Below are 26,964 nucleotides of genomic sequence, written 5' to 3' on the forward strand. Positions count from 1 at the left end.
AAAAAAAAAAAGAAAAGGTAAATTAATGCATCCTGACACGCACAGGAAGAGAAACAATCTAAATAGGTGAAAGGGCTTTGTGGTGGAAAAAAAATCATCTCCAGTAGCTTGTTAAGGGAACTGCAATTAAGCTTACTTTGCATTCAGTGAAGGTCTTTATCTAGGTACCTAGAGTTTCATTAAGCATCTTTTTAGAACATAAGAAAAATCAATACCAAGCGAGTTCCATTTATGCTTTTATGATAAGCTCGTTCATGCCAAAGCGGAAGTAAAATCCCCAACTCGAGTTAATATTCAAGGAAACGAAGTTCCTGCTTTAAAGTAATGACTCCTTAGTATCATACTACAAATAAAGGTCTCTGATCCAAATCCCATCTGCCTTCATGCTCGACAGTGTTAATATCTCTAGATTTTCAGGGACTAATTTAGCAGTAATGCATTTCCCAAAGCAGAGCTGTAAAAGTATTATCAATACTATGGTTTAATATCCCTTACTACAATCACTTGCTGAAATTATGGAGAATCACATGGAAACACATCAACAGAGACGCACCCACACAGTAAGTACTGCTCACATGTAAATATATTATAGTTTAGCTTTTGTAATGTAGTTAAAGCTCTGTCAACATTGCTATTATAAATTATATACCTTTTTAAACACATTTATGTGCTAGAAAATGTATGATGTTTCTTTTTTGAATGCCTTAAAGGCTTCATCGGCTCCTAAGCGCCCATTTGGATCTGTGTGGTTAGCCCCTGTGATTTAGTACGTGAATAGCTGAGGGTTTGGTGGATGCAGATTTTCTGCAGCTTCTTCATACAGACTATTGACTTTTTTATAGTGCCAGTGCCTGAGTAGCGTTACATTTGCCTGAAAACCCCACGTTTTCTGTTGCACATCGCAGTGATACGCACACATGTCCATCTTCCCTGGGCTGGACCGACAACAGCGGTACTATTAACAAATTACAAGAGAAATTTCTTTATCTACAGATCTCAAAGCGTTTACCCCATTTAATAAATATTTTCTTGGACGTGCAGACGATGCGCAGAAGGAAAATAACTTTGTCGCTGGCTCACGGGGTAAACAAGGCCACGGCGGGAGCAGGACCTGTCTCTGGGAACGCTGTGTTTTATCAGCAGGACGGGTCTACCTCACGGCAACAGGGTCAAAAGCAAAGCAAGGGACCTCCTCGCGCACAGGAGGAGCCGATTTATCATTGTTTTAGAAATGTCGACCCAAACAGGTCTTGGCTGTCTGACAAGTGAACACAGTCCAAGCCTAATTTTGTTCACTCAGTATCCAGTTTTTGCTAATTACACGTAGTAAAGCAAATTAATGGTCCACTAAAAACGCCGCTTACGTTAAAAACCAACTAGAAAGCGGCAAGCTCTTTTGCAGCAGGCTCGCTGCTGCAGTGCTGGGGCGGATTTGGGGGATGCAATGATCCCGTGTGCCCAGCAGGTCGGGCTGCAGCGCGCAGCATCAGCCGGGGGATGCGCGGCCCCTCCAGCCCGGCAGAAACGCTGCTCCGCTGCCAGCCAGCACAGCCCTCTCCCACCGCCGGGCACAGAAAGGCAACAAACCTCCCGGGATTAATCAAATCCATCAGGCAGGAGCCGGGCAATACAACAATAGACTTCCTAAAGGTTTCTGGGGTGCAAAATCTACTTCTATTGTCAGGGGAGAAAAATAATTAAAAAAAAAAAAAAAAAACAAAGCCCCACAACAGGTCCAAGTATTTTATTACACCAAAAGGAATTCAAGTTTTGCAACTCAGCTTTGAGAGAATAAACCCAAAGGAGGCTGAGAAGCTCAGAGCATGCTGGGGTTAAATTATTTTCTCTCCCTGTTACATGGCAAAGAAACTTCATAATGATACAAAATAGAAAATAACCTGGAAGTTATTAATTCATAGATCTTTAATCTGACATGCAGATATTCAAACCAAAGTCTTCCTACAACTGATAATGGGTTTGTTTCTAAAAGGAAAAGACCAAGACAACAAGAGAAACCCCAAGTCCTGCTCACACACCCAGAAGGCCCCCCACAAACGGCACAAGAGGTTTGCCACTTGCAAGCCTTGCCCGAAGGACAGCTTTGGCAGGGCTGCTCTGTAGGGCAGCACAGCTCCTTCTTGTGAATCCAAACAGCCGATGAGGCTGGGGGGGGGGGGGGGCCTAGATATCCCCCAAACCCACGAAGAAGCTGCTGAGCCCACACCACATCTCTCCCATCACTCTGTATTTTCTAATCCCGTGCCAGCCCCTCATGTCACTGCCCAGCTGAGGTCTCCTCTCCCGTTTTCCTTTTTCTCGCTGTGTGTTTGCTCTCTCCCTCCCTCCTCCCCTAACTTCCTCCCCCCAGCTCCTCTCGCAATCCTTGGCACCCTTTCAGCAGAGGCACTGCATATTCTGCCTCTCAAGCGGGCAGCAGCTACACAGAACAGCTGCCTGACAGGGGAAACACAGCACATTTCAGTCTTGCTAGGAACAAGCCTGAAACCCAGCGCAGCAGAAGATTCCCACGGGATGTAAACAAGTAAACAAGATTTATTCTTTCTTTTATGACCCGGCAACACATCAGTGAAATACAAAGCCCGTCCAATGTGAGCAAAACCAGCCTAAAGCTACCAACAGTTTGTATTTCTGTCTACCAATAAATTATTCCTCGTGAGTCTCTTTGAAGAGAGAAGGTCTTCATTTAAAGGTTGGGGATACTGAGGCACAGGAAGATCACAAATCTACGCTTTGGTTCATCTTCTGAGGTACCAGCTCTGCTAGGAACACAGCAAACCAGTGTCTGTGAAGCCAAACCCCACATTTGTGCAGTGCAATAATTAACAAACAGTTCTGCAAATACAGTCTGGGATTTAAAAAAAATTTTAAAAAAATCTATCAACATCATTGGTACCAAAGAGGAGACTACAGGCCAAATAGTTTTTGCAGTGGCAGTAGGTTCGGCGTATTTTCTTAGCAGAAACTCTTCCAAGCGAACAAGGAACAGAGAGAACTAACCCACGAGGGAGCTGGAGTTTAGCGAGCATATTCCAATGACAAGACACAAGGAGGCTGTCTTGCCCGTATCTGCAGCAATTTTCACTGTTAAGAAAAAATAAGTACAGACAGCAAATGCAAAGACAGGAGCGTATAGCAGAGCAATAGGCACTCCAGGGACCGGAGAAGATGCCCATTAGGCATTTATGATAATGCAAAGGGTGATTTTACAGTTGTGTTTCAGGATGGAGTCTGACTAAAGGGCAGAATTACTGGATGGGGTTAGTGCTCTACAAACCAACACAACACAGAAATCATTGTGGGGAGAGGAGGGAGACAGACTCAAAACTCCAGAATTGAACCAGCTGAAGGCTTGGAAGACCCCAGAGTTGGGAGCCAGCACCGCACTCCCAGCCCCGCTCCTGCTGAGCGAGGGCTACGGACACAGAGGGCACCCGCGTCCCCGCTCCCCAGCCAGGCTCAGAGGCGTACAACAGGGTGCTCCTTTTCCTAAGGGCTCCAGAACATCTTAATGGCCAAACCAGAGAATTTACATCCTTTTTCCCTATTTTTGTGGAGCAGGCGGGTCTATTACCCACTGTGAGCAAGCTCAGGGGATGGTATATGTGAACGTTCTCGTACTCTATCCCCAGTGGGGCAATTTCTTGAATGTTCTTCTGTTCTGCACGAGCACAGAGCAACGCTTGGGCTGCGTGTTCATCTAAGCACATTACAATAACCCCTGAGATTTCTTTATAAAAAGGAAAGCTGCAGCACATTCCTATTACGCAAACAAGTTCAGAAAACACAGAGGGTTCATTTGAGAAGGCTCTCTATCTCCAAAGCTGCACATCAGGCAATTTAGACAATCTAATAATTAGAGTATTTTATTAACTGACCAAAGTGAGAGCAATAGAACCTGTTAATATTTAACTTACTGGGGCTCCCCAAACTGCTGTATATTTAGCATCTTTACTGACAATTTTTATCATCTTTTTATGGTGCATTGCTGTATTCTGAAGGGTCTGGTGTGCTCTGAACTTCCCTGGGGAGGGAAGCACAGGACACCGCTAAATGTGAACGACGAGGGCAAGCTCTGCCCAAGGCGTTACAATTCGGATGGGTTTCAAAGGACGACAAGTGACTCGGTAACTCGAACACTTTGATTAATGAAGTCAAGATCTCCAAGAAGCGCCTAGTAATCCAAACCAGGAAACTTTCCTCAAGTTTGTAAGAAGTTTTAAATCAATGGGCTGGTTTAAAGAGAGTTCAAAAGCCCTCCTCATTAACCTAATTCTTCTCAATAAAGGTCATGAAAGTTTTGACATTAGCTGCAGAATAACCCAGCCAAACTGCTAGTTGCAGTTACCTGGTCTTTCACTACTCTTATAAATTCTGCAAGTTCTTCATTTGCTGGCTCAAAGTAAAGATTGGTAACAGTAAACTTTTTTTTTTAATCAAATGACATCTTTATTTTTGGAGGCTTTTCCCTCCTCTTCCCCCCACTTCACGCAATGAACACATCCAAAAAACGTGACTTATGTTTTCAAGAAACAAGGAGAAAGCCTTTTGTATTTCCTTGTACTACAGCAATATGAATTTCAATCAAGGGTAAACATCTCCCCCCTTAATTACTGTGCACTCACAACTAGCTGAACATATTTCTGACCCCTGCGGAACTTTCAAGGGTGCTCGTTGGAACAGTCTGGGATGAGAGATCTTGGGACGAGGCTGGATTTTGGCACAGTCAAGTGCTCCACCAAGTTTTCTCGTCCCCTCCAGCCAAAGGGTGCTGCAAGGTCTGTTGCAGCCCTGGGCCTGAATTCCCAGGTTTTTAAAAGATTTTAAAGCTTTGTGGTAAATAGGAGCTTGGTTTCTCATTTGAACACTGAAACTGCTGCTATTGCATTTTGAAAGTTACACGTACCTCTTGATTTTTCTATGTATATGTGTAAATAAAAATAAAAATACACCTCTGTAGAGCCCTTCCCAGAGCACAGACGCTTGCTTCCTACCTATGACATTTTTCCAAGCAGAGCATTCTGTTTTCTCCTATAATCGTTACTTGCCTCCCAAATTTGTGCACAATACCTTAGGTAGCAGAATAATTTATAAGTCCATGTAAAAGCAAAGCTGTGCAGCTGCTCAGAGTTTGCAAAACTATGAAACAGGAGGGATTTCGATGCAAAAAATACTGTCTCTACACAGATTAGTTTGCCCAGAATATAATACATACACAGAGGCAAAAAAACTGCATGCTCGGAGCTGCAGGAAGCAAAGCTTCAGCACTGATAAAGGGACCTGTCAGAAGTGTTGATATTAAAGCTTTTCTTTTTTAAGTTAAAGAACACATGCCTTTGTGTATATTTTATTTTTCATTAATTAACTCTCTGTTCCACACACCACCCAAACACATCTTGGACTTTAGAAGGCATTCTAAGAAAATTTTTTTTGTTTTCTTTTTGTCTCTACGTGTTATGACATTTCAAGGGTTGTAGCTGGCACTCATGTTTATAAAGCCGGGGAATTCCACACATGGCGATAGAATAGATATTTTAACAATATGTTACAAATATTGTCAATTCGATATTTTTTCCTTTGCGTTTTCAAACACATCATAAATCTAGACTAGGTTTCTGTGTATGAACCCTGCTTACCACTGAGCTGGAGACTCTTGGCATGAACGCAAAGAGGGTTTTTTATAAATAAAACTTAGTAAAATCACTATGCACTCCATTAATTCAGGAACACTCTGCCTCAGCTTCAAAGGGGATCTTTACAGTAAAGATGGTGTTTTTGCTGCTTTAATGATTTGCTACTTGTACTTGTCATAACTACATGAACCAAATATGCAATACCAGGGAGCAGCAGTTTAGGGAAATGCACAGTTCCGTCTCCCATCCAGCTCCACTTCAGTTCGATTCAATAGATTTGAGGTTTTATATAGAAAAGCTACTTCATAAATCTAACACTTGAGGCCATTGTATAATGCCAGTTAATGAAAGAAAACTACAGGCATGCCTCAGGTATATACGTACCTCGCGCGCTGCTACGACATCCAACCCCGAGAATAACCAGCGACCCATGGAGCGCGCTGCATCCCACCCAAAGTAAGTAGGGCCGATAGAGGTAAAACGATACACACTTCATCGAAATAGTATATACTATGAGATAAGTGGCCTACTAAGACTTTCCACACTGTTACTTACTTAATCCTTTTACAGAACTTGAAGGCTCCCAATGTTTAAGTCATGTTTTATCCCGGTTAGTCCCTTACCGCACCTCCCTGGCACACGTTTGTATTCATTCCTCCCCGCTTCAGGGAGGTGACATTTTCAGGGGTTAAAGCACAGAGCTGGAAGAAGCAGTAGATCTGGACCTCATTCCTGGACACACCTGTAGATGTTCTGGTACCTTAAGCACATTTCTTGAGCCTCAGTTTTCCTTAATTTAATAAATGGGAACAACAATGCTCGTGCTCTCGCATGCTTTGACTCCTTACAAATACTTGGAGGAACGCCACTATTCAGAAAATACTCACACAGCACTTCAGACAAAACCACTTGGAATGAATTTTTGATGGAAAAGCAAAAGTGTTATCATAAGCTCGGTGAAAATAAATCTGGGTTTATTCATCTACTTGAGGTTGTTTCAAAATAAAGTAAAAAGTCATTGCCTACAACTGCATCCATTGTATTTTTAGCACAAACGAGTTGAGTGCCCCACGCGATGCTGTGCGAAGGGCAGGAAGACCCAGGTACCCCGCAGGAGAATTTGGAGGGACAATTCTTTATCGGCCCCAGGCTGGAGCCCTCAGCTGGGAGGGCAGCGCCACATTTCCTCCAGCTCTGAAGGTTTATGGCCAAGCAGAGCACTACAGAGCCAGTTGTGCTCCAGAGTATCTTGGAATACTGTGTGTACATCAATGATTTAATCTAATTCACTTCTACCAGTGGTCACGTTGTCTTTTTACACTCGCCCATCTTTGCGTGTCTTTGGGGTTTGGGAATGGAGAAGCTGAGACACACCAGTGACAATAATTGAGTGCCACGTCCCACTCCAGCAAAGCCAAACGTGCAGCCTGACCCACAGCTCATTTAGCCGCACAGACACCTTCTTTAACCCCTCCTTTTGCATTGCTCCCTGTCCCTCCATTCTCTTCCCTCCAGTTTCCCTCTCCTCCTCTTGAACACTGGATTCTCTTGCGGTACCCCAGAACGGCCTCTCGCTGCTCCCCCAGACCATTCGTCTCTTCTAAACCAAAGCTGTTGCAGAACATTTCCCCTGCACTGAATTGTGAGAAGAGACGGAAACAGCAGAAAGGAACTTGGGGAAGGGCTACCACTGACCCACGTCCTCTCCAGATTTTCTTTGCCAACTTTCCTTAGCTCTCTTTCCACAAAGGGGAGGTTGCTGCAAGACAGCAAGGGCATGCATGCATAAAATATATTAAGTGTATAAAATGCTTCACATCGGCAGTCAGCCCTCCTCCAAAAGGAAATATGAGTCACCCTGGGGTTCTGTTCAAAGAGGACCAAAGGAACACAGCAAAAATAATTTGCAGCTACACACTACAGTCAACAACATCGCTCGGTGCGTACGACTTGGATACAGCAACTCATCCTGCGTCTCATACTCTGCTCAGTTCCATCTTCCTGAAACTGCACTGGTTTGCCCAACTCATCCTCCAGACAAGACCTATGCTCCCGTTTCATGGACATTTCTGCTTGCTGGGAGATATCAAGACCGATTGTATTAGTTTCAGCCAATACTGGAAACCAGCAGGCTGGGATCGCTGAGGTTTTGGTCTTCAGAAGGATTTCAGCATGGCTCCGAGTTCAAGGAGCTCAACTGCCTTTACCAGATGTGGTCACAAGTTGGGCTTAAACCCCCTTGGAAAAGCTGTTTACTAGGTATTACAAAGAAAATCCCAGACCTTCTTAGAAGCCTTTTCCTTTCCCACATCAGCCTGTTATTTAAACGCACTGGCACCACAGCTAGGCAGCTAATTTATACCTGGTTTTTGCAGTCCTCTTACCAGCATGTCCAGGCACATGGGATTTATTTTTTTCTTTAAAACCAAGCCTGACATTATAGTTCTCCGGCTTTTTTTCCATTCAGCATGCACCAAGTTCTCCTCACCACCTTCCCTTGCCCCAGCAAGGTATCACAGACTGGAGCTGATGCTCTCAAGGTGATGTCCGAGCCCATGTTTTAACTCCTGAGCTGTCCTGTTTCCTTAGTACATTTTTTTTCAGAATAGTATTAGTTCAAGATGACATAGGGACACATTTGGAGATATCTACATACCTGAAGACCCAAACACCTGTACAGTAATTCCTAACAGGTATTGAAGCAAGCTAGGCACTTCATTTACAAACCTATACACAGTTCTACAAACCAATCTTCCTAATATTACTTAGGCTTCCAAATCTACAAAAGAATAAAGAATATTTCAAGAGAACAAAAGCATCCCTCCTCCACCCTTTAAATTGTATGAACTTTCAAAATTAAAAAAAACTAATTTTGAGCCCTTTTATGTGTTCTAATCCTTTCTCACTTTTTTTTAATTTTGAACACAGCTGTCTGTTGTACTTTCTCAAATGATGCCAGATGCTGGGTTCATCAACCAAACGCATGAAAACAATGGTTTGAAAGCAATTAGAAGCACCGAGGCTGCACCGAGGCTCATATTAAAATGTGATAACACTGTTCTAGTGGGAATTGCAATGCTGCTGCATTTCTGACATTTCTGTGCTGCCAGACAGACAGGATGTGCTGGAAGTGGGCCCTGATCGAGGAGGTAACATACTGGAATTTATTCCTGAAGTAAATGAAGGATTAGCTGAGTTGGAACACTCGCAAGGATTTTTATTACAGCCCCAGCTCCCATCTTGTTTGAACGCTGGCAGATCCTTCTGTCTGTGCTCACGTATCACAACCATTATTTAAGGAAAAAAAAAGATGAACCCACCAAACCACACGCCGTGGCTGTACCCAATGCTCCAAATCAGGAATCAGAGCTGAGCTCCACCAATCCGGAGTCAAAGAAGCTCCAGGTCAGCTCTGAGCAAATACATATCCATCAGTTGCCCCAAATATGCCGAAGTACCCACTGACACAGCTTGTGACCTGCAGGCACCCTGGAAAGTTTAAATCATCACCCCCATTATTGTGGAAATGAAGATCAAAGTCACGATCAGAATCTCCCAGCTTGTTAACAGACATAACAAGAGATGGTCACAGTCCTGAAAAGCTTACAGCCTGACCATTTGTCTACACCTGGAGGTTGATTCAATTTCAAGTTCGGGTTAACATGACACAACAGGACTGGAGGAAGCTTGCTGAAGGTTACCCAACAGCCTTTACTCCCAAGTCAATGGCCCATGGGAATATACTGCCCTTTCTGAACTTTAAACCTTTTCTGGAGACAGAAGTTTTGCAGAAAAATTTCCTGAGTTTATCTAAGACAATGCATTTATGTCAGCACCACACAGGTTTGTATTATTTGCTCTCAAGGGTAAGGAGAAATGGACTTCCACTGCCCAGAAAGAGTACTAACCCCAACTCCTGCATCAGCCCTTGCTACAGCTTTGCCTCTTTCCACTGCTACAATCTGCCACACACAGCTATATATTCAGTTTAAGGTCTTCTCCTCATTGACTTTGCATAGAAAACATCACACACATCCAGCCCTTCCCTGCTCCCCATGCTCACAGCAGTGAGAAATCTCCCCTCCTTCCCTGGCTTGTACTCACCTCGGGGCAGAAAATCCAAGTGGTACCTAAAAGACCAAAAAGAGACAGACATAAGCATATATTATTTTCTTAATGATTTATTCCACCCTGATGAATAAGTGACAGATGGGAGAATAGGAGAGTTATACCAGAAGCGCTGCCAGGAACCCAGCAAATGGTCAACACACATGTTGTGCAAGAAGCTTCAAGAGGAACTGTGAGTCCTACAGATGCTAGCTGGCCCCTGCAACATCCTCTGCTACCCAAGGAACCTCCTTCACATCTCCTCCTCTTGGAGACTTTCAAAGGCTCCCAACTTCCTTCCAATAGAACGGGCATCTCTCTCCAAATGCAAAGGTTTGCATGACTTTTTGCTTTGCAGCCTTAAAGACCTTTAGAAGTCCCTTCCCACCAAACTATTCCATTCTAACTTTTCTTAACCTCATCTCACACATTCCCTTATAGCAGCAGCATCACAGAGGGCAGTACGCACCCTGCCCACCTTTGGCCATGTAAAAAAAATCCTCCATGATTTCTTCGTCTCTCACACTTTGAGTGCATCTTGGGTTGACAGTCATTTTAATAAGGGAAAAGCACTGGTGAGTTTTGGAAACAGATCAAGGATTGGGGATAAACCACAAAGTGACCCATTCACAGGCAAGATGTGTAACAAAGGGTTGGTCTATAGGCACTAGTGGCAAGAATCCAGTATGTAAAAATCCAATCAATTTGTTTCCTCATTAAAAGCTTTCATGAAGAAAATGATTTAACACAAACATTCAAGCTACTGACACAGATTAATTAGAAAACAACAACAGAATTCTGATTAAGGGCATAATATTTATTTGACTTGTTTGCTTTGGATAAAACAAAATTAAAAGTGTGCACAGATAGAAGAAACTTTCTGGGAGAACAGGCTCAGTGATAAATGACAGCTGTATTATATTGAAAAAAGCCACATCGCTCTGCCCATAGCAAGAAAGGGCTGCAGATTTCTCTGGGTCTTTGGATGCTCTTGGCAGCGGTCCTCTATTTTTAGGACGAGCTCTTTCCTATCCATCCTACACCCTGAAGCCCAGAGAAGTGATACCACCTACCCAAGGTCAGGGGAACCATCAAGAGCAGCTCCATCCTTTTGTTTCCAAAGAGCATTAACTGTTACTCAACATTTGCTTTGAGAATTACAAACATTTTTCAGCACTGAGAAACCTCCCCACCCTGGGCTCAACCTCCGCTCTGCGAGAGAAGGGGTACCCACATTGTCCCAACCCCCCAAGTCCAGCATCCCCGAGTGCTGAAATACTTTTGTCTCCTGAACAGACGACTGCAAGACAAGGACAGCAAAATCACTTCTTGTTTTGTGAACTTTTGTCTCTTGTGCTTGAGAGACTGTCCTAATCTCCCCTGAACATGTTTTAGTGATAACATTTACTGCACTAGGACCAAAATGATTTTCTGTCACTTCTAATTCCAGTTCAATAAAAGTGTAAGAGCTTTGTTTCTAACCTCTGTCATTTTTAATACAGTAAAATGGTTTAAAAAAATGTAAAATTGAGTTCTATTTCCTACTGGACCAGCAAGCCCATGTTAGCTTCACTCTGATCAAATTTAAAGGGGGGAATACAAAAAAAGATGTTTTGCCTTTTTTTTAAAGCATAACGAAACAGTCAAAAATTCTAATCTCATCAGATCAGGATGTGTCTTTAATCTCATGCTTTGATCATTTTCACTCTGGAAAGGCTTAAGCAGAGAATGAAAGTTAGTTTAAAATTTAATTGGGAATGGGGAGGAAGATGGTCTTGTTCTTATGGAAGATGAAAGAGTAATGATCTAATTCCTTCATCTGCCACTGACTGCATGAAAATCTTGAATAAATTACTTGTCTTGAGAGCTTAAAAAAGCACCCACATATGATGCCACAGGCTTTTCAGTATGTTCCCTTATAGGATTTCTTTCTGTCTTCCTGATGGTTTGTACCTACCTAAGACAGGGAGAGGGGAAGCATGCCTTTCAGTGTCTGCTTCCCCCACCCCTTCCTGCAGGTAACTTCAGCTTTACCTACTCGGCGAGTTACATTTTCTCAATTTCCAGACCAGAATATCTTTTTGTTTCTGCATTACCCAAGGCAGGCAATTATTTGGGCAAAACACCCATTTTTCTGCATCAGGCTGGGTAGCAAATAGGCCAAGATCAAAAATATCTATAGCCATAAGTCACATGCATGCTTATAGATTGAGAATAAAGCATGTTTCTGTGCAGCAGAGGAGGAACTCAGCTAGCAGGAGGTGGTTAGTCATCTTGGGCCATTCTCCAAAGTACAGAGCTTGAGGCCAATTATGATTTTTGTTCCCAATTAAGACAGTACTAACTGACAAGCGTGTTATGCCTTTAACACGCCCCGTCTGTGGGTAACAGGCAGTTACACAATGTTTTGCTCTTTAGCTTTGCAGGTGGTTTACCCGGAAAGTTATAGTCAATAATTTCTCACAGCAAATAATTAAAATAAATTGTAATTGCTCCATAGACATCCCCCCCTTGAGCCAGACAGCATAAGTTAGAAACTGGAGGCCTAATCCTTATTCAGCAGCATCTTTATTTTGGAGATTATTTGCCTTGGGATCAGGTTTGACATTTTCTTCCTTAATCATCAACAATTTTTACATCTCAAACACCAAGAGTAAAAGCTTCTCATTCATTTTCTTAACCAGAAAGTTTGGGCATAAGGGATGTATTTGGATCTATTTGCTATATTAAACACTTTATAAAAAAATGCTCCTATCCACCACAGCTATCAGTGGAACCCCCCAAGAACAGTACCAGTTAAGGCAAAACATAGCACAGAGTTGCCAGCCAAATAGGAAAGTCCAATTTACATCAGACCTAAAGAAAGCGGAGGGAGACGGGCAAACTCTTGTCAAATGATTAACAAGCTTCAGCCAAACAAGCTCACAAAGGAATTTATTGAGAATTTTGGTACTATATGTAAAGTGAGGAACTAACCCAAAAATATCTGATTTCTATTACAAAGCCAGAGAACGAGTGTTCCGCTGCCAATACTTTAACAAGAGACATGCTATTAGTATTTCCCCCACATGGTTTGCAACAAACCACCCACCTCTCACCTCATCGGTGCGTATTTTGGGCCAGACAAGAAGTCACAGATTTGTTCTGTTGAAAACACAAACTGTTTCTCATAATCATATAGCCTTTGAGGTTATGCACTCAACAAGCAAACATCAGAGGGGCTCGATTTTCTGGAAATGTTTATGTTCTTTGCTCCTGAAAAACATACAGATCCCAGTTCTAATTCATCAGCTTCCCAGTAGCAGTGTCTCCAACTGGACCCAATCAAAATTGCAACTCAACTGTGTGAACAGACCTCAGAGGGTGACCTTATCACGAGAAGGAGGAAAAGAAAATGCTGTTGTCATGTTGGAAAGGGAAACTGAGTCACCGAGCAGGCAGGTTTGCCAGAAAGCCACATTCCCAACAGGAACCCAAAATCCTTACAGTCTTGAGCCAGGACTAATGTTTCTCCATGCCTGGCGGGTAAGGACCAGGTCCTTCTGCTGCCTCCCACAGAGCCACGACTTGGTCTTCAGAAGTAAAAGATTCTTCCAAGACACATCAGGGCCTCAATCACAGATTTTATCCTTGCACTGGTTTATAACAGAAGCAAGATCGGAAGCAACCCCAAGAGCATCAGTTAGGCCCTTGTGAGGTCTGAAAATAAGTTCTCCAAATCCTTCCTAGCTGTACTGTATGACAGATTCATCTTCAACAAAGAGTTTGCTTCTCATAGCTCCCTTACTCAACAGCAGTCACCCAAGGACAGCGATGCTGCCAGGCCTGAGCAGAAGGACTCCATTCCTGGCAGATGCAGGGCTACCAGCAAAGTTACTTCAACACTCCTATCACCTCGGCAGCAGCGTTTAGACCGGGAAACGCAGAAATATCCCTTCTTGTTCCACAAGAAAGGGCAGATTAACTCCTGAAATACACAAGGACGAAATTCCCCTCCCCGGGTCGGTATTATGCCACACTAGGTCTAGATTTGCCCTTTGATATAAGCACAGGACTCATGTTTTCTTAGAGCACCAAGTTAATTTGGTTTTATCCCTACATTTCCACCCTTCACACAAAGCTCAAGCAGCCGACCTAGCCCAGGCCTCGAATCCTCTGTTGCACGGGGAAAGTGGTGTCAAATCCCATCAATGCACAGGAATCCAATAAATACACACTTTACACACCCACTCCTCCCATCCTCAGCCTGAGTTTGCTGACCAGCATCCACTGCTTGCAGCAAGTCCCCGAGCTGAAGGATCAAACCAGATCCATTTGGGGCTAAAAGCAAAAAAATGGCTGTTTGAAATCTTTCCATCTGTATCATGCAGGGGGTCAAACTTGATGGTTATAATAGTCTCTTTGCAGCTCTAAAGTCTATAAAAGTCTAAACCCCACTTTCCTCTCAGACTCAATTTCAGGAGGAACCATAAAATAAAGTCAGGTTTCAATGAAATTTCCTGTATTTTCCTGTCCAATTAAGAACACTAATATCACCACAGATGTTATTAAATTAGATATTTCAAGACAGTCTAATTTGTTTGGTGCACGGTATTTGTTGGGTTTTAATGTTCGCAAAAAAATTAAAAATCAATGTTGTACAAGATTTCAAGCAGGAAAAAAAAAGATGAAAATGGAATTGGGGAGCTCACCATTAGCAAAGTCTGTTACAAACCACTTCAAATGCATTTCTCGGTTAAATGTTACAGAAGCAGCAGCAGCTATGCAAAGACTCTGGTTACACAATTTCAATCATTTACAGTCCTCAGGTTTCAGATTAACAATGCATTCACAAGGAAATGGATGGGGAAACAGGAGTAATTTTATCAGCTGGAATGGAAAATGATGCAAATTACTGAAAGGAGTCTAACCCAGAAGGCACCAAACTGCATTACTGGCAGAGTGAATGGCCACATTCACCCCAGGTATAAAAGCAGGTAGAATATGATAACAGCTGAATTGAATTTGTGCCCCTGCCACACCATATATTAACACAAGAGAATTCCTTCATCAGCATTCCCCCCAAAAAAAAGGGGGGGGGGGAATCCCCTACTGAGATTACAGAATAAATTGGGAACATCCTAACAGAACCTTTACCAGACTTTAAAAAGAAATAGTCACCATGGTCTGTATTAAACTTGACTGTTGAAAACTAAAAGGAATGCCTGTGCTCACACACACCCAGGCACAGATGTACTGGTGCAGGGTGGTGAGAGGCTGAGCAGGACCACGTCTCCCCTGCACAAAGGAAAAAAACAACTTGAGGAGCTTGTTTTCAGGATAGAAAAATGCAAATCCAGAAACTGTTACATGTTTCTGAAATGACAGCAACTTGCTTTTATTTTTTGCAGAACAAATCTGTATTTAATAGCCAAAGTGCGAACGAAATCCTGCTCAGCAAGATAGTTTCCTTGCTGAGCAAATAAATTTCAGCTCTCTGAAGAACACGAAGGAGAACAGCACTTTGCCTAATTAAAGACAATGTGGTGGGGCAATAGTCCAGCCCTAGCATTAATGTGCTGAGCTCAATTATCTGCCCATCAGGTCACATTCTTAAATTCCTTTTTATCTTGGTATCACACATTATTCAGCATAATGAGTTTAATATTGGTAGGAATTACAGGCAGTGCATTTACACTAATGAAGCAAAATCACCCTGAAATTGCATTTTCTTTAATTTCAATCTTAAAACTTTAAAATAAGGTTGAAAATTGAAGTAATAAATGTAGTTAATACCGTCAGAAGTTTATTGGAACAGGCCAAACATGCTGCTTTAGACAAAATTTTGGATGTATTTCAATTAGTGAATCTTTTTACAGTCCTACTGTAATACCATGCCATAGAAAGGATCAAGTTCAACCCGATAATTAGGCAAAGTTCCTCTGGTGTTAAAGTATCTACAGTTCAGCTACACCCATAAACCAATAAAACCAGTAGCCTATTGTTTTGTGACAGCATGCACAAACCACATGCTACAGCTTGTGAGATTTGTAGCACAAGCTCAAGGATGCCCAAACCGGAGGCAGTCACACCATGCCGTCTTTACCCTTACACTTCCATTTGGGGTCAAAACATCCTGTTTCAGCTCAAGTAGCAAGTGCAGGGTTTCTTATTGACAGTAACGCTGTTGGGGCCAGATGTGACAAAGCACCCAGAAGGAATTAGGTGATGGCGTTACCAGAGTTTGGTCCCCAAAACCAAGAATTTCTGCAGCTCAGATTAAAACATTTGTGACACTGCAGATGCCAGCAGTACAGTATAGTGACTGTGGAGGTCCGGGAAAGACCTTGGTTTTGGCAGGGTCTCTTTAGCAGGCCAGGACATCACCTGGAGATGTCCGAAACATGAGAAATTTCATTGCAGAGTTGAAAGACCATGTGCAGACTTTTTCTCACTGATAGCACAGTAGCAGCATTGGGAATGTTGCCATAAACTTTAAGGAGGATTAGACGACGAGGCAGTAAAATGAGGTTTTGGGGCTTGTTATCCAGAGGTGAAGGGCCTGGTCTACAGTGGAGCTCCTGCTGTTGGTAGGAATGTCAAAAAATGGTCCTGTGTATTAGTTATGAGTGGCAGGATTGGACCTTGGGTTCACATCAGGGTTGTAGTCACAGCAGAGCAAACTAAAGGTAGAGTTTCAGTGTCTATTTTGGATTTCCTAGTGGGTGTATGCAAGAAACTCAACATTAATTAAGCCCCTTTCTCTTCATTTCTGCTTTGATATACAACAGGTCTGCCTTGCTCTCCTTTTAGCACTATTACATTTCGCCTCAGGGAAAAAAAAATACTAAGAATTTGTTTCCATCAATGCAAACTTGCTTTCCTACAGGGAGTTTAAATGACTAGCTGACTCCAAGGAGATAGAAGAACTATTTATCTCCATATTTTTAAATAAATCCCATTCTCCCCATCTCACCCCCTGCCATTGTAACTGCTCTAGAAATGTCAAAATGCTGAGGTGAGGTCATTTAACAGCAAGACAACAGGGTTTTTTTGTTACTGCTCTTGCCAAAGGACAAGAATGGGCTTGTGTTCCTGAGCGGAGTCATGTATCCGATTCATCCCAGGTGTCGGACATCTGCTGCTAGCTCTGCAGCCGCCTTTGTTAGGGCACAAGAAACAGCAGCAACGCTCCTGAGGAACAACTCGAAACAAACCCTCAGCACCAACAGACCTAAAACAGAAGCAACTGGCAACCTTTGGGGCTTATGGAAGACAAACAAAACTCTGCCCCAGCACCACATCCTCTGCCTACCCTCCCCTAAACCAGAACTGCTTTTTAAGCAGGTTTTTTTTTTAATCCATTACAAACACTTTGTTCTTCCGTTCAGGACTAGAGCAGAGTCCTCAGCCTACGGTCAGGACACAGGTAGCTGTGTACGCTACTGTGCTGCAAGAGCCTCATCCCTCACCCAGATAATTCCTGGGGACCAAGCCTCCAGTTGTGTTCTGTGGCTTGTTTTCCTGGATGCCATGCAAACTAATCAGAGAAAGCAATTTTAAAAAAAAAAATTAATCAACAAAACCAAAGAGATGATTAGGAAAAAATTGCCAAGCCAGGATTTAGATCTAAGAGATTAGGAAGCAGAATAGGATCTGACTTAGTAAGGAGGGGAAAAAAAAAAAAGAGAAAAAGAGACCTATTTCAACACAACAGTGCACTTTAAATAACCAAATGAATTCTGAAAGTAAAATGGTACGGGGACTCATAACTCAGCCGTATGGTGACAGCCTCCCCACAGCCGCCGCCTGCAACGCCTCTGACACAGCTCCTCGAGCAAAAATACCCCAGACTGCCTTGGAAAAAAATTATAACCTGCAAACACCATCCACTCCCTACCTACCGCACTTCTTGCGGCAAGACGGGAACAATATATCCTCACAGGTAGCACATGGAGACATAAAGCCCAACCACTTGTTCACATTATAGTCATCAGCAAACCTGGAGGGGGAACGTTATGAGGCCATGGGGAGAGCAGCGATATAAAGACCTGACGGCCAAGTTACAGGAACAGCTATTGAGACTGGCTCAGAATAATCATACTAGATGAAGCTCTTCCCTTTCAGAGACACATGTCTCTCCCCAGTAGTTGAGCAGTTTACTTATGTCCATTATGAACCCAAATAATGAAACCCTACACGCCACATTGTGTTTCAGCCTGCAGAGGTGAAACGTGGGGAGCAGGGCTGCTGGGGGGAGGCAGGCGCTTCCTGAAGACGACGGAGGATGATTTCCTGAACACCCGCCACAAAAGCCACAGGAAACTCCCCAAAGAGACAAACTTGTGTCTCATCCCCAAGAGCAAGACCTTCTTAGATCCTTTCAAATAAAAAGATACAGTCATTGTTACAGTAATCTCCCACCACAAATCATTGCGTTAATGGCTCAGGTCAGAACAAGGACATCTGTATACTCTGTTCTTCTCACCCTTTCCAAATGCCACCAAGCAATAAAACACAAGTAGGAAATCAGCAATGCCCTGCAGTCTTTGCTCAAGGGTCTCACTTTCCCCTCCAGAAGTACCTGCAATTTATTTCAATAAGCAACAGGACCGAGACCCTGAACCTGAGCATCCAGAGGGAATTTGCATATCACCTCTCCTCCTGATACAAAGGCTGCTTCATGAAGCCTCCTGCTTTTTTGAGATGGCTTTGTTCCAAAAGCTTTATCTCCAGATCGTATTCTTGCACTGAGAAAAAGCTAAGAGCCAACGTTGAGTTCTGTGTCACAGCATCAGTGTTTGCCCCAGGACCCTAAAGGCTGCTCTTTCTCAAGCAAGTCACCAAAATCAAAGTCACCTCTGCAAAGCCAGAGGTCCACGGGATGATGGTCACAGCAGCACCCTTCCTCGCTGCTCAAGTGCCATTCACAACTCCAATAGCACACAAAGACAGACCATCTCAGGAAGCAAGAACGATCCAACATTTCCAAGTTCACCAAGTGCCTCACACATTTATCAAGTTCCATGCTATTTTTAATTCACTAAAAACAGACCGAGATTTGCATTATAAAAAAAGATAACGAGTTGTCACTTTTAAAGTTGCATGCTTGCAGGACAGTTGGAAAAAAGAAAGCTTGACTTGATGTCTGAAGACTTCAAGTTCAGAATTCTGCTTACTTAACTCTTTCCATCCAAGATCAATACCTGCCAAGGAGTGGAAATTTTTCAGAGAAACCACACCAACCCATTACAAACATGCAATCAAGCCCTTTCTTCTGCGATATTGCAGGATGCTGCTACACACACACACCATTCTTCCATTAGATATGCTACAGCCCCATTTTCCAAAGGCTTCCATCTTCTGCGTTCAGCTTGTTTCAATTATTCAGGACAACCCAGGCTGATAATTACACAGTCCCGTGTTGCTGAGTAAAACTGATGCTTAATTAGCCAGCAGGAAAGATCGATTAAGATACAGCAGGGCATCTTGCAAAGTTCTTCAGTGGGACTGCAGGGAATAGAGTCTGGCTGTGCCCTTCCAAAGGATAAAATTCTCCGCTTCTCAGGGACTCGACAGCAGTTTTATTTAAACTGGATGCTTAGATCAGTCAGCCACCCCGAGTTTTATTGTCAGGTCTTAACTTCAAGTGACACAACTCATATCTTATAACTAGAGCATTAACAGCAAGGTCTGGATCACATTTCCAGCCAAAATTATAACACAGCTGAAGCTGAAAGTTTTATTTAAGCCTCCAGCAACCCGTTTGCTGTTTATGTTCCTCAATTTTCCCCTAGTGCAATAGGGCAACCTTTGTTTGCTTCACTCACTCATCCAAATGATGCAGCTCCTCTTCTCATGCAGGACTTAACAGTCCCAAGGACATGAAATTTTGGAATCCAGTCCAGACCCAGGTCTTAACTAAAGTCGTCCTCTTCATTGCGTTTTACTGTATCGAAGTCCAGGCAATGCATATTTGAGCTCAGGCGCCACTCCTGAAACAGATACTTGCAGCAGCAAGCCAGCAGCATGAATCTTTGCTCCCAGCATTGATGCACCCACATGTCTAACTATCAAAGTGTGGAAAAAAAAATCCATCAAAATCCTCTCTAGCACAAGGGAGAAGAAAGAATAGGATCAGACCCATATGCAAAGAGCTGTACAGGCACAGACCAAGGCTTTTTTTTTTTACATTAAAACACAAAAATTCCAAACACAATGACAACTTTGCAGACAACCATAACTGGTTAAATAGGAGAGCATACAAACCAGTGTGCGGTGTACACTCACGTTATAGCAAGCCCTGAACATCCATTAACTTCCAAAGCATGGTCCAGCTAGTCAATACAGCATGTGGTACCCCAAGGCGTGGCGGTATTCCGAAGCACTTCCATTAGAAAGTAATGCAGACAACACAAACCTGGCTTTGACTTGCTGGAAGCCAAAGAGAATTGCATCCCTCTGGTCCCTCGCTTTAGCACTCAAGTTTTCATTCTGCAGTCCATCTGCCAGGTAGCCTTCAACATCTGGGAAAGAGAGAATTACAGGTTAAAACTAACCTGGTCTTGGCTAAGAAACCTGGACCTGGCTGTGCACTGGGAAGCCCTCGAGGCACTGTACCAAGCAGCCTGGTCTGGAGACACAAGTCAGTCTGAATAAATCATTTGGAGAAGTTAAGGCATTGAAATGTTTGCAGAGAGAAGATGATCTAAATATTGCATGCAATTACAGAGCTTCTCTCTAGTTACAGTGGTATAAGGCAAATAAGCAACTGCAAAGAAGCCACCAAGCAGAAAAAGATAAGAGAAAGGTGAAACATCAATAGGTCTATTGGACTAAAGTCCAATTCCACCTGCCTCTTTGCTGCCCCAAACCCTAAAACACTGCTGCTGTGACAGGCTTTTGGCATTAAGGACACAGAAGAAGTGGTTATCCCACTCAGAGGAGGATCCAAAGCCCATTTAAAACACCAGTGCAAATTATCCACCGACACTTCCAGGAAACCCTAACCTGTGGATTTCACAAGGATGATCTTCGTGCAGGACAAGCACTGAACAACAGGTTGGTTGTGCACCAGCCTACGTGCGCTTGTATCGCAACATGGGTTCTCCTGCAAGGTTATCGCTGAATCCTACACTCTATGCTTGCTCAGACAGCTAGACAAAAGTAAATATTCTCTCACCTCGAAACCACATCTATATGCAGAAGTTTAACCTGAACTGGAAGATAAAAAGATTGTCTTCTATTTGCATAAATATTTATGGTCTTTACAGAAACCTCATGGAAATCAAAACAGTTCCAGTCACACCTGCTCCGTATAGGAGAATATAATCCTTGCACTTCAGCAGCATTACTACTAGTTTCCTCTAGCAGAGAAAAGATTAGCTTCCAAGCTACATGTTGTACATCCACAGGCCTCTCCAACCTTTAACTCACACCCCACACTGTGACACTAATGTCAGTTTAATATCCTGCTTGCAAGACTTTCAGCTCCTTATGCTTCAGCTGCCGGTACAACAGCCAGCACTGTTTAACACACCCCAGGAACATGCACAGCTCCTTAAAAACAGCTCTTCCACCTGCAAGCACATCTCAAGATCAAAATGCCACAAGAGAAATCAATACCTTTTTCCATCAAAATCACAAGCCCTCATTTCTTTTTGTTGCCTGCTCATGACACACTAGAGAAAGGCTTAGCATTTAGGGGGAGGGAAAAAAAAAAGGAGCTCTTTAAAGTGAAGAGGATAAGGAAGGAGATGGAGACAAACAAGGGTGATGCTTGGGCATCCCCCAAGAACAGGGTCCTCTTCAGAGTGACAGATGGGCAGGGCCCAACTCCTCACTGCTCCTTCCCAGGCTGCTGTGGGCAACCAGATCATAACACTCATCCCCACAACAGTCCAGTTCTCCTTTCCGGATTTATTCAGCTGAAAGCACCAGCTTCCATGGGAGCACTCATTAACAAGCACATTTCAGCCAAACACAGACTCCTCCAGGTCCTCACTAGCTCCTCCCTCTGTCTTTCTGCCTTTCCTCCTACCAGGAGGGTTCCTGACCCACATCTCCTGCGGCCACCACTCCATAGCCAAGACACAGAGCTTAAAGCCCAAATACAGCACTGAGATATCAAAGCATCCAAGCACAACCCCTCTGATGTGGGGTTGCACAGTTGACACATCTCGGCAGATGGACAGTAACGCAAATTCACAGCATCGCTCTCAAACCCACACCTACATCCAGCAGCGGTTTTGGGAGCTCTGGGAGCGCAGAGGTGTCGGGCCAACGTGCCTGTTGATATCAATTCACCACTAATAATTTAGCCCTGGGTGGCCTGCCTGGGATAACACAAAGGCTTTGCCAGAGCAGCTGAGTGAAGCTTTTTAAATCCCAGGCGAATCCTGTAATCTTTAAACTAAGTTTCATTCTCAGTACATCTCTATGCAGTTTTAACTGTACATCTAAGATACAGTACCAGCTCACGACAAGCGTAACAAGGCTGAGGCTTACACCACCTACAAATTACATTAAAAGTACCCAAGTACATATATGTAAGCACAAAGGATATATCTTACTCCGAGGAGCTTACGGCTTAAGAACAGAGGAGGCTAAGGGGACAATTTATTATATACAAACCAGCATAAAACCAGCACAGTAGAAATGGGTCAGCAAGAGAAACTACATACAGGCTGGATTTCCACAGTGAAAGAATGAGCAAGAAAAACAAACTGCTCCCAGAACTAATGCAAATATCAGCTGCATCCCTCTGTCATTTTTAAGCGCAGATTAGCTCCATGAGTATGCGATTAGCTCTAATACGGTATTTACTTACTGGGATGTCAGCACAGATCAGCTGCTGGATAAGTTATGGTAGAACTAGGGTCACTTCTGCAAACCAGGCAGAGCCCCTTTCAGAGCCAGCCACTATGTTTATAGCACCAGGAAATGAAAAAGAAAGCCTAACCATAAACTCTCAAAGTGGATCAGGAAGAGCAATATGTAAGCAGCTCTAGAGTAAATCACCCTAATGTTAGTTTTACTGCTTGTCAGTAACATTATATTCTTGATGTTTATAGATTGCTCTCTGCGATCCACTCTGAAAGTTTACAGGACTCTCCTTTTCATTTCCTGCAGCTAAAAAGGTAAGAGGGGAAAAAAAAATAGTTGACATTTCATCAAGTGTTTCAGGGGAGTTTCTAGAAGCAATTGCAGTTATCCACTTTAATCCTGCAGGAGATGCACAGCATCATAAGAATTATGTCACAACCACTGAAGTCCAGGTAGTAAATAACCTTTTAATGGCAGCACTAAATTCTAGGAGTTAATCAGCACTCAATGAGCAGAGCTGAAAGGTATTAAGATGCCATGTGTATTCTCTCCATGCACATACATTTACGTTTTTTTCCCCCTCTTTTCTATTCCTCTGCCATCAGAAGGCCACCAACAGAAATCCTACACTCCATGTGCAGAGGAACTAGTCCCGCAGAATCACAACATTCTAGCTATACAAGATAACGCTGAGCCAACCAGTCTGCTCCAACACTTATTTGATGCTTCACACAATCCCTCCTGCAGTTTATCACCCCAGCTGGCTGGGAAAAATTAGTTTTAAAAAGTTTAGGACACCTATCAACACAGAGAGCACAGATACCTTGAGCTTCCCCGAGACTGCATTAATATTTCCAGGACACATCCCAAGACAGCCCGGGGTTTAGAAGGCTAGTTATCAAAATAAGAGACATGAACTATCACACACAGCATTTCTCGACTTTTCTGCAAGCTCAAGAAAGGATGGTTTAATTGTGAAACAACATTTTTCAGATGAGCCCTCCTGCTTTAGTGGGGCCGAGTCAGAGAAAACCTTGAGAACTGAAACAATCTTCATCCATCCATCCTCCTGCAGTGGGACATTCTCCGCTACGCAATGGTCAATGGGGGAAAGAGAACAGCCACCAAGTCTCAACCCTGAATTCCCCGATATTTACATTCCGGAGCTATTCATGATGCTACGTCAATGCTGACTGTGGCTTATTAGCCCTCACAAGCCAGAGCATTTTATAGTTTATTTTTAAACCAGCATTGAGGCTGCTTGCCTTGCAATTAGCAGCTACCAGCTTCGTTAGGCTGTGCAGGTGCAGTCACAGCCTCCCCATGCAGCACCTGCTCTGTCCTTCCTGTTGCCCAAACTCCAGCAAGAAAACAGCTTTCCAGACCTACCGCCTGAAACAGAGAGGATGGAGCAAGGCAGGCGAAGGGAAGATAATCATACTGCCAGACTGCCTTTGCTTCTGCAAACAAAAACGGAAGCCCTGGGTTTGTCAGAGATGCATCACATTTTTTAGAACCACTGTTTCAGCCTTCAGAAGAAATTTGTGCTAAGCAAACTTGAAATACCCCTAAGCAAAAGGGTATTTAGTTTTAAAAGGGAGCCGACTGAGCCAGAAGTAAAACTCTGTGTAATTAACTGACACCACAGCATTAATGAAACTTGGATTGCTTATTTGCAAGATGGAATTTAAAGTAATATAATTGTTGTAACCACATCTACTCCTAAACTGAAAATAACAAGCATTCATAAGCATCGCAGGATTGCAATGTAAAGACAATAGCCATATTGTGTTGGCTTTCAACCACCGCAACCTCAGAGATGCCTTACACGATACTAACACAACTGTTACTAGCAAGACTTTGACTACCTGCTTCTGTGCATCACGTAAACAGTCCTGCACTACAGACCAAACTGGTACAAGGAAGCAGACATCAGTACGTCTCCTCCTCTATTTATATTTTTTATTTTAAATACAAGAATTCTTATGGCAATGCAGCTTGCAAACACTGCAATCGCTTCAGCTCCTTCATTTCCAGCCTGCGTAGCTAGAAACCTCCTCAGCCACTGGAAGGCCTCAAGACCGTATAGATTGTTAAGACACAGCAAGTTTGATACAGAGGTATGTGACATGCAATTAATCTCCATTCATAGCCTGCTATACCTGTCAGCAAACAAAGGCTGTGCTTTAGAAGGAGATCTGAAGCCTTCAATTAAAAACAGTCAGCTAACAAGAAAATAATCTAAGTTAAAGGAAGGTGGCAGGTGCAGAAATGAGTTGTTTACAAAAGTGTCAGCACTGAACAATAAAGTGCTGCACATCAAAAACGTGAAAGGGTGAACTTCACTGAAGCCCCCATGATTAAAAAACAGAGGAGAAAATTTACACCTACATCTGGGGGAAGACAGAAAGCATTTGGAAGAGAGCTTTGACGGGCTTGGAGGCTGCACGCTCCCTCTCAGACTGACAGATCCCAGGACTGGAAGTTATCCCGCATCTCGGAGGGGACGGGGCGAGTGCTCGGTGCTGCCGGGAGCCATCGTAACAGGAAACAAAAGGTCACAAAGCTTTGCGGCAGCAGGGGCCAGCCCTGAACACAACCACTCCGAGCGGCGAGATGCTAACGACTCCTTCCCCACCGCCCACGTCTGCGACAGCAGGATGTGTCGCTAACACGAGCACGCGTTGTTCAGCAAGGGGCTAACGCCGTTGCTCCAGCCTGCAACGCTGCTGAAGTTTTCTTCACGGGCAATTTATTAACGTGGTCACCTCTGCACGGCACTTCTCTCACCAAGCCTTTGCCTACCACGCCACGGGGCCAGCAATGGCTGCAAAGGGCCCTATAGGACTTGTCTGTGAAGCAGGTTTTGATAGAAGAGTTTAGCATGGTTTCTGCTTGGCTGACTCACCATTTCAATGAGTGGAGGTGTAACAGTTCAAGTTAGTGAAGAAATCCAGGAAAAACAACTTCAGGAGCCTCCCACCTGCCATCTTACTCAGAGGAGTAAATGCTGCCAGCTCTCAGCACAGCTCGTTCACTCAGATGCTGAGACCTCAGGAGGTCACATCCAAGTTATCAAGCAGAAGCAGGGCTTGAAGACAGCACTGCTCGCAGCTGTACCCCCCCTTTTCAAAGGGGTTGAAGCTTTTCTGAGGATGCACCCCACCGAGCTTGCTCGCCACATCCCCAATGCAACACGTAACAGTTACACAACATCTAAAGCCAGGAGACACCACTATTACAGCCACAAAAGCCTGCTGAGGGCTCGCTGCGGCACACAAGCTTCTTTTACCCTTTGCACCCACCCCCTTGTCTCACCAGTGGAGCCACTCAACACCTTAACTGAAAGCACTCAGTGGGAACATCTTTTGACCATGCCAGAAGACACCCCACTCATCTCGCTTACACTCTCTTACACAGAGTCTGGGACCACCAGAAAGCTTCCCCACCCCTGACACAGGCATAGACCCATCTCCAGCTCCTGAGCAACATGAGGACAGTCCCAAAAACACCAGGACAGGCAGCCACATCCCCTGCACTCTCACTGGAGTTAGAGTCAGGGAAGGCATACATAACCTGAGGACCCCAAAACCATCAGCCTTAGAGAAGATGTAGGTCCTTCCGCTCCTCTCTCTGGCTTAACACAGCAAGGTGCAAAAAGCTTTTCAGCTTCTTCCCCTGCAACCACAGCAGATTTTCCCCCATGAAGCACAAAGGGAGCAAGGAGGAATTTGTGGTTACCTTCCAGGAGCCTCTGAATCTCCTCTGGGATCATGATACCCACCACCTCCTTTCCACAAGAGTCAAACCTGCTGCTACAGCTCATGCCCCTCAGGGGCAGGGACAAAGGAAGCAGGGAGGGTGGGGACACCCCAAAAAAGGTAGGAGGAACTGCTGGGCTCCACTCAGATGCCTCCTCCCTAGTACAGCCCCAGCCAGCTCAACCTACCTCCTTGCAGGCAGCCAGGAAGCCCAGCAGCACAGAGCACCTCCATACTTGCAGCCAACAAACTGCCTGACCCTACCCCCAGCAACAGCACAGCTGAACCTGTGCTCCTGCATCAGCATTTTAATCTCATTCTTAATCCTGGGGCAGTTAGGAGCTCATTTCCCCCAACTCAGCACACCTGTGGGCAGAGCAGAGCCAGGAGCTCTCTGAGGCTGCGTGGCCACTGATTTCACCTCCTGTGCCTCTGCCTGTGCCTGGCACCCCAGGACTTGGGATTGGAGCTGTTCCAGGCCCAAGCAGGCTCCTTCCTGTGATGTGCAGGGGAAAAGAATGGTACTTGGCTGTTCTGCAATAAAACTTCCCCTCTTCCTGCATAGGAAGAGGGCTGGATTGCAATAGCCATTCATATTTCTATGTCTTGCCCAGAGAAATAACAGGGTTGCGCACTTTAAC

At 44.0% G+C, this 26,964-nt stretch overlaps 1 protein-coding gene across 2 annotated transcripts in view; it reads right to left on the reverse strand.

Annotated features, from left to right (window-relative positions):
- Nucleotides 1-26,393, reverse strand: part of SKAP1 (src kinase associated phosphoprotein 1) — a 154,341-nt gene extending 127,948 nt beyond the window's left edge. The window contains exons 1-3 of one of the 2 annotated variants that reach the window (XM_075775262.1): nucleotides 26,304-26,387; nucleotides 20,158-20,263; nucleotides 9,756-9,781 (exon numbers count right to left, since the gene is read on the reverse strand). In XM_075775262.1, coding sequence (XP_075631377.1) covers nucleotides 9,756-9,781; nucleotides 20,158-20,263; nucleotides 26,304-26,337 — 166 coding nt within the window. In that variant the 5' untranslated portion in view covers nucleotides 26,338-26,387. Of the gene's footprint in view, nucleotides 1-9,755; nucleotides 9,782-20,157; nucleotides 20,264-26,303 lie in introns of both variants that reach the window. The other variant, XM_075775263.1, reaches the window with a different exon arrangement.
- Nucleotides 26,394-26,964: the final 571 nt, after the last annotated feature.

This window comes from Balearica regulorum, chromosome 24 (assembly GCF_011004875.1).
Source record: "Balearica regulorum gibbericeps isolate bBalReg1 chromosome 24, bBalReg1.pri, whole genome shotgun sequence".
Taxonomy (NCBI): Eukaryota; Metazoa; Chordata; class Aves; order Gruiformes; family Gruidae; genus Balearica; species Balearica regulorum.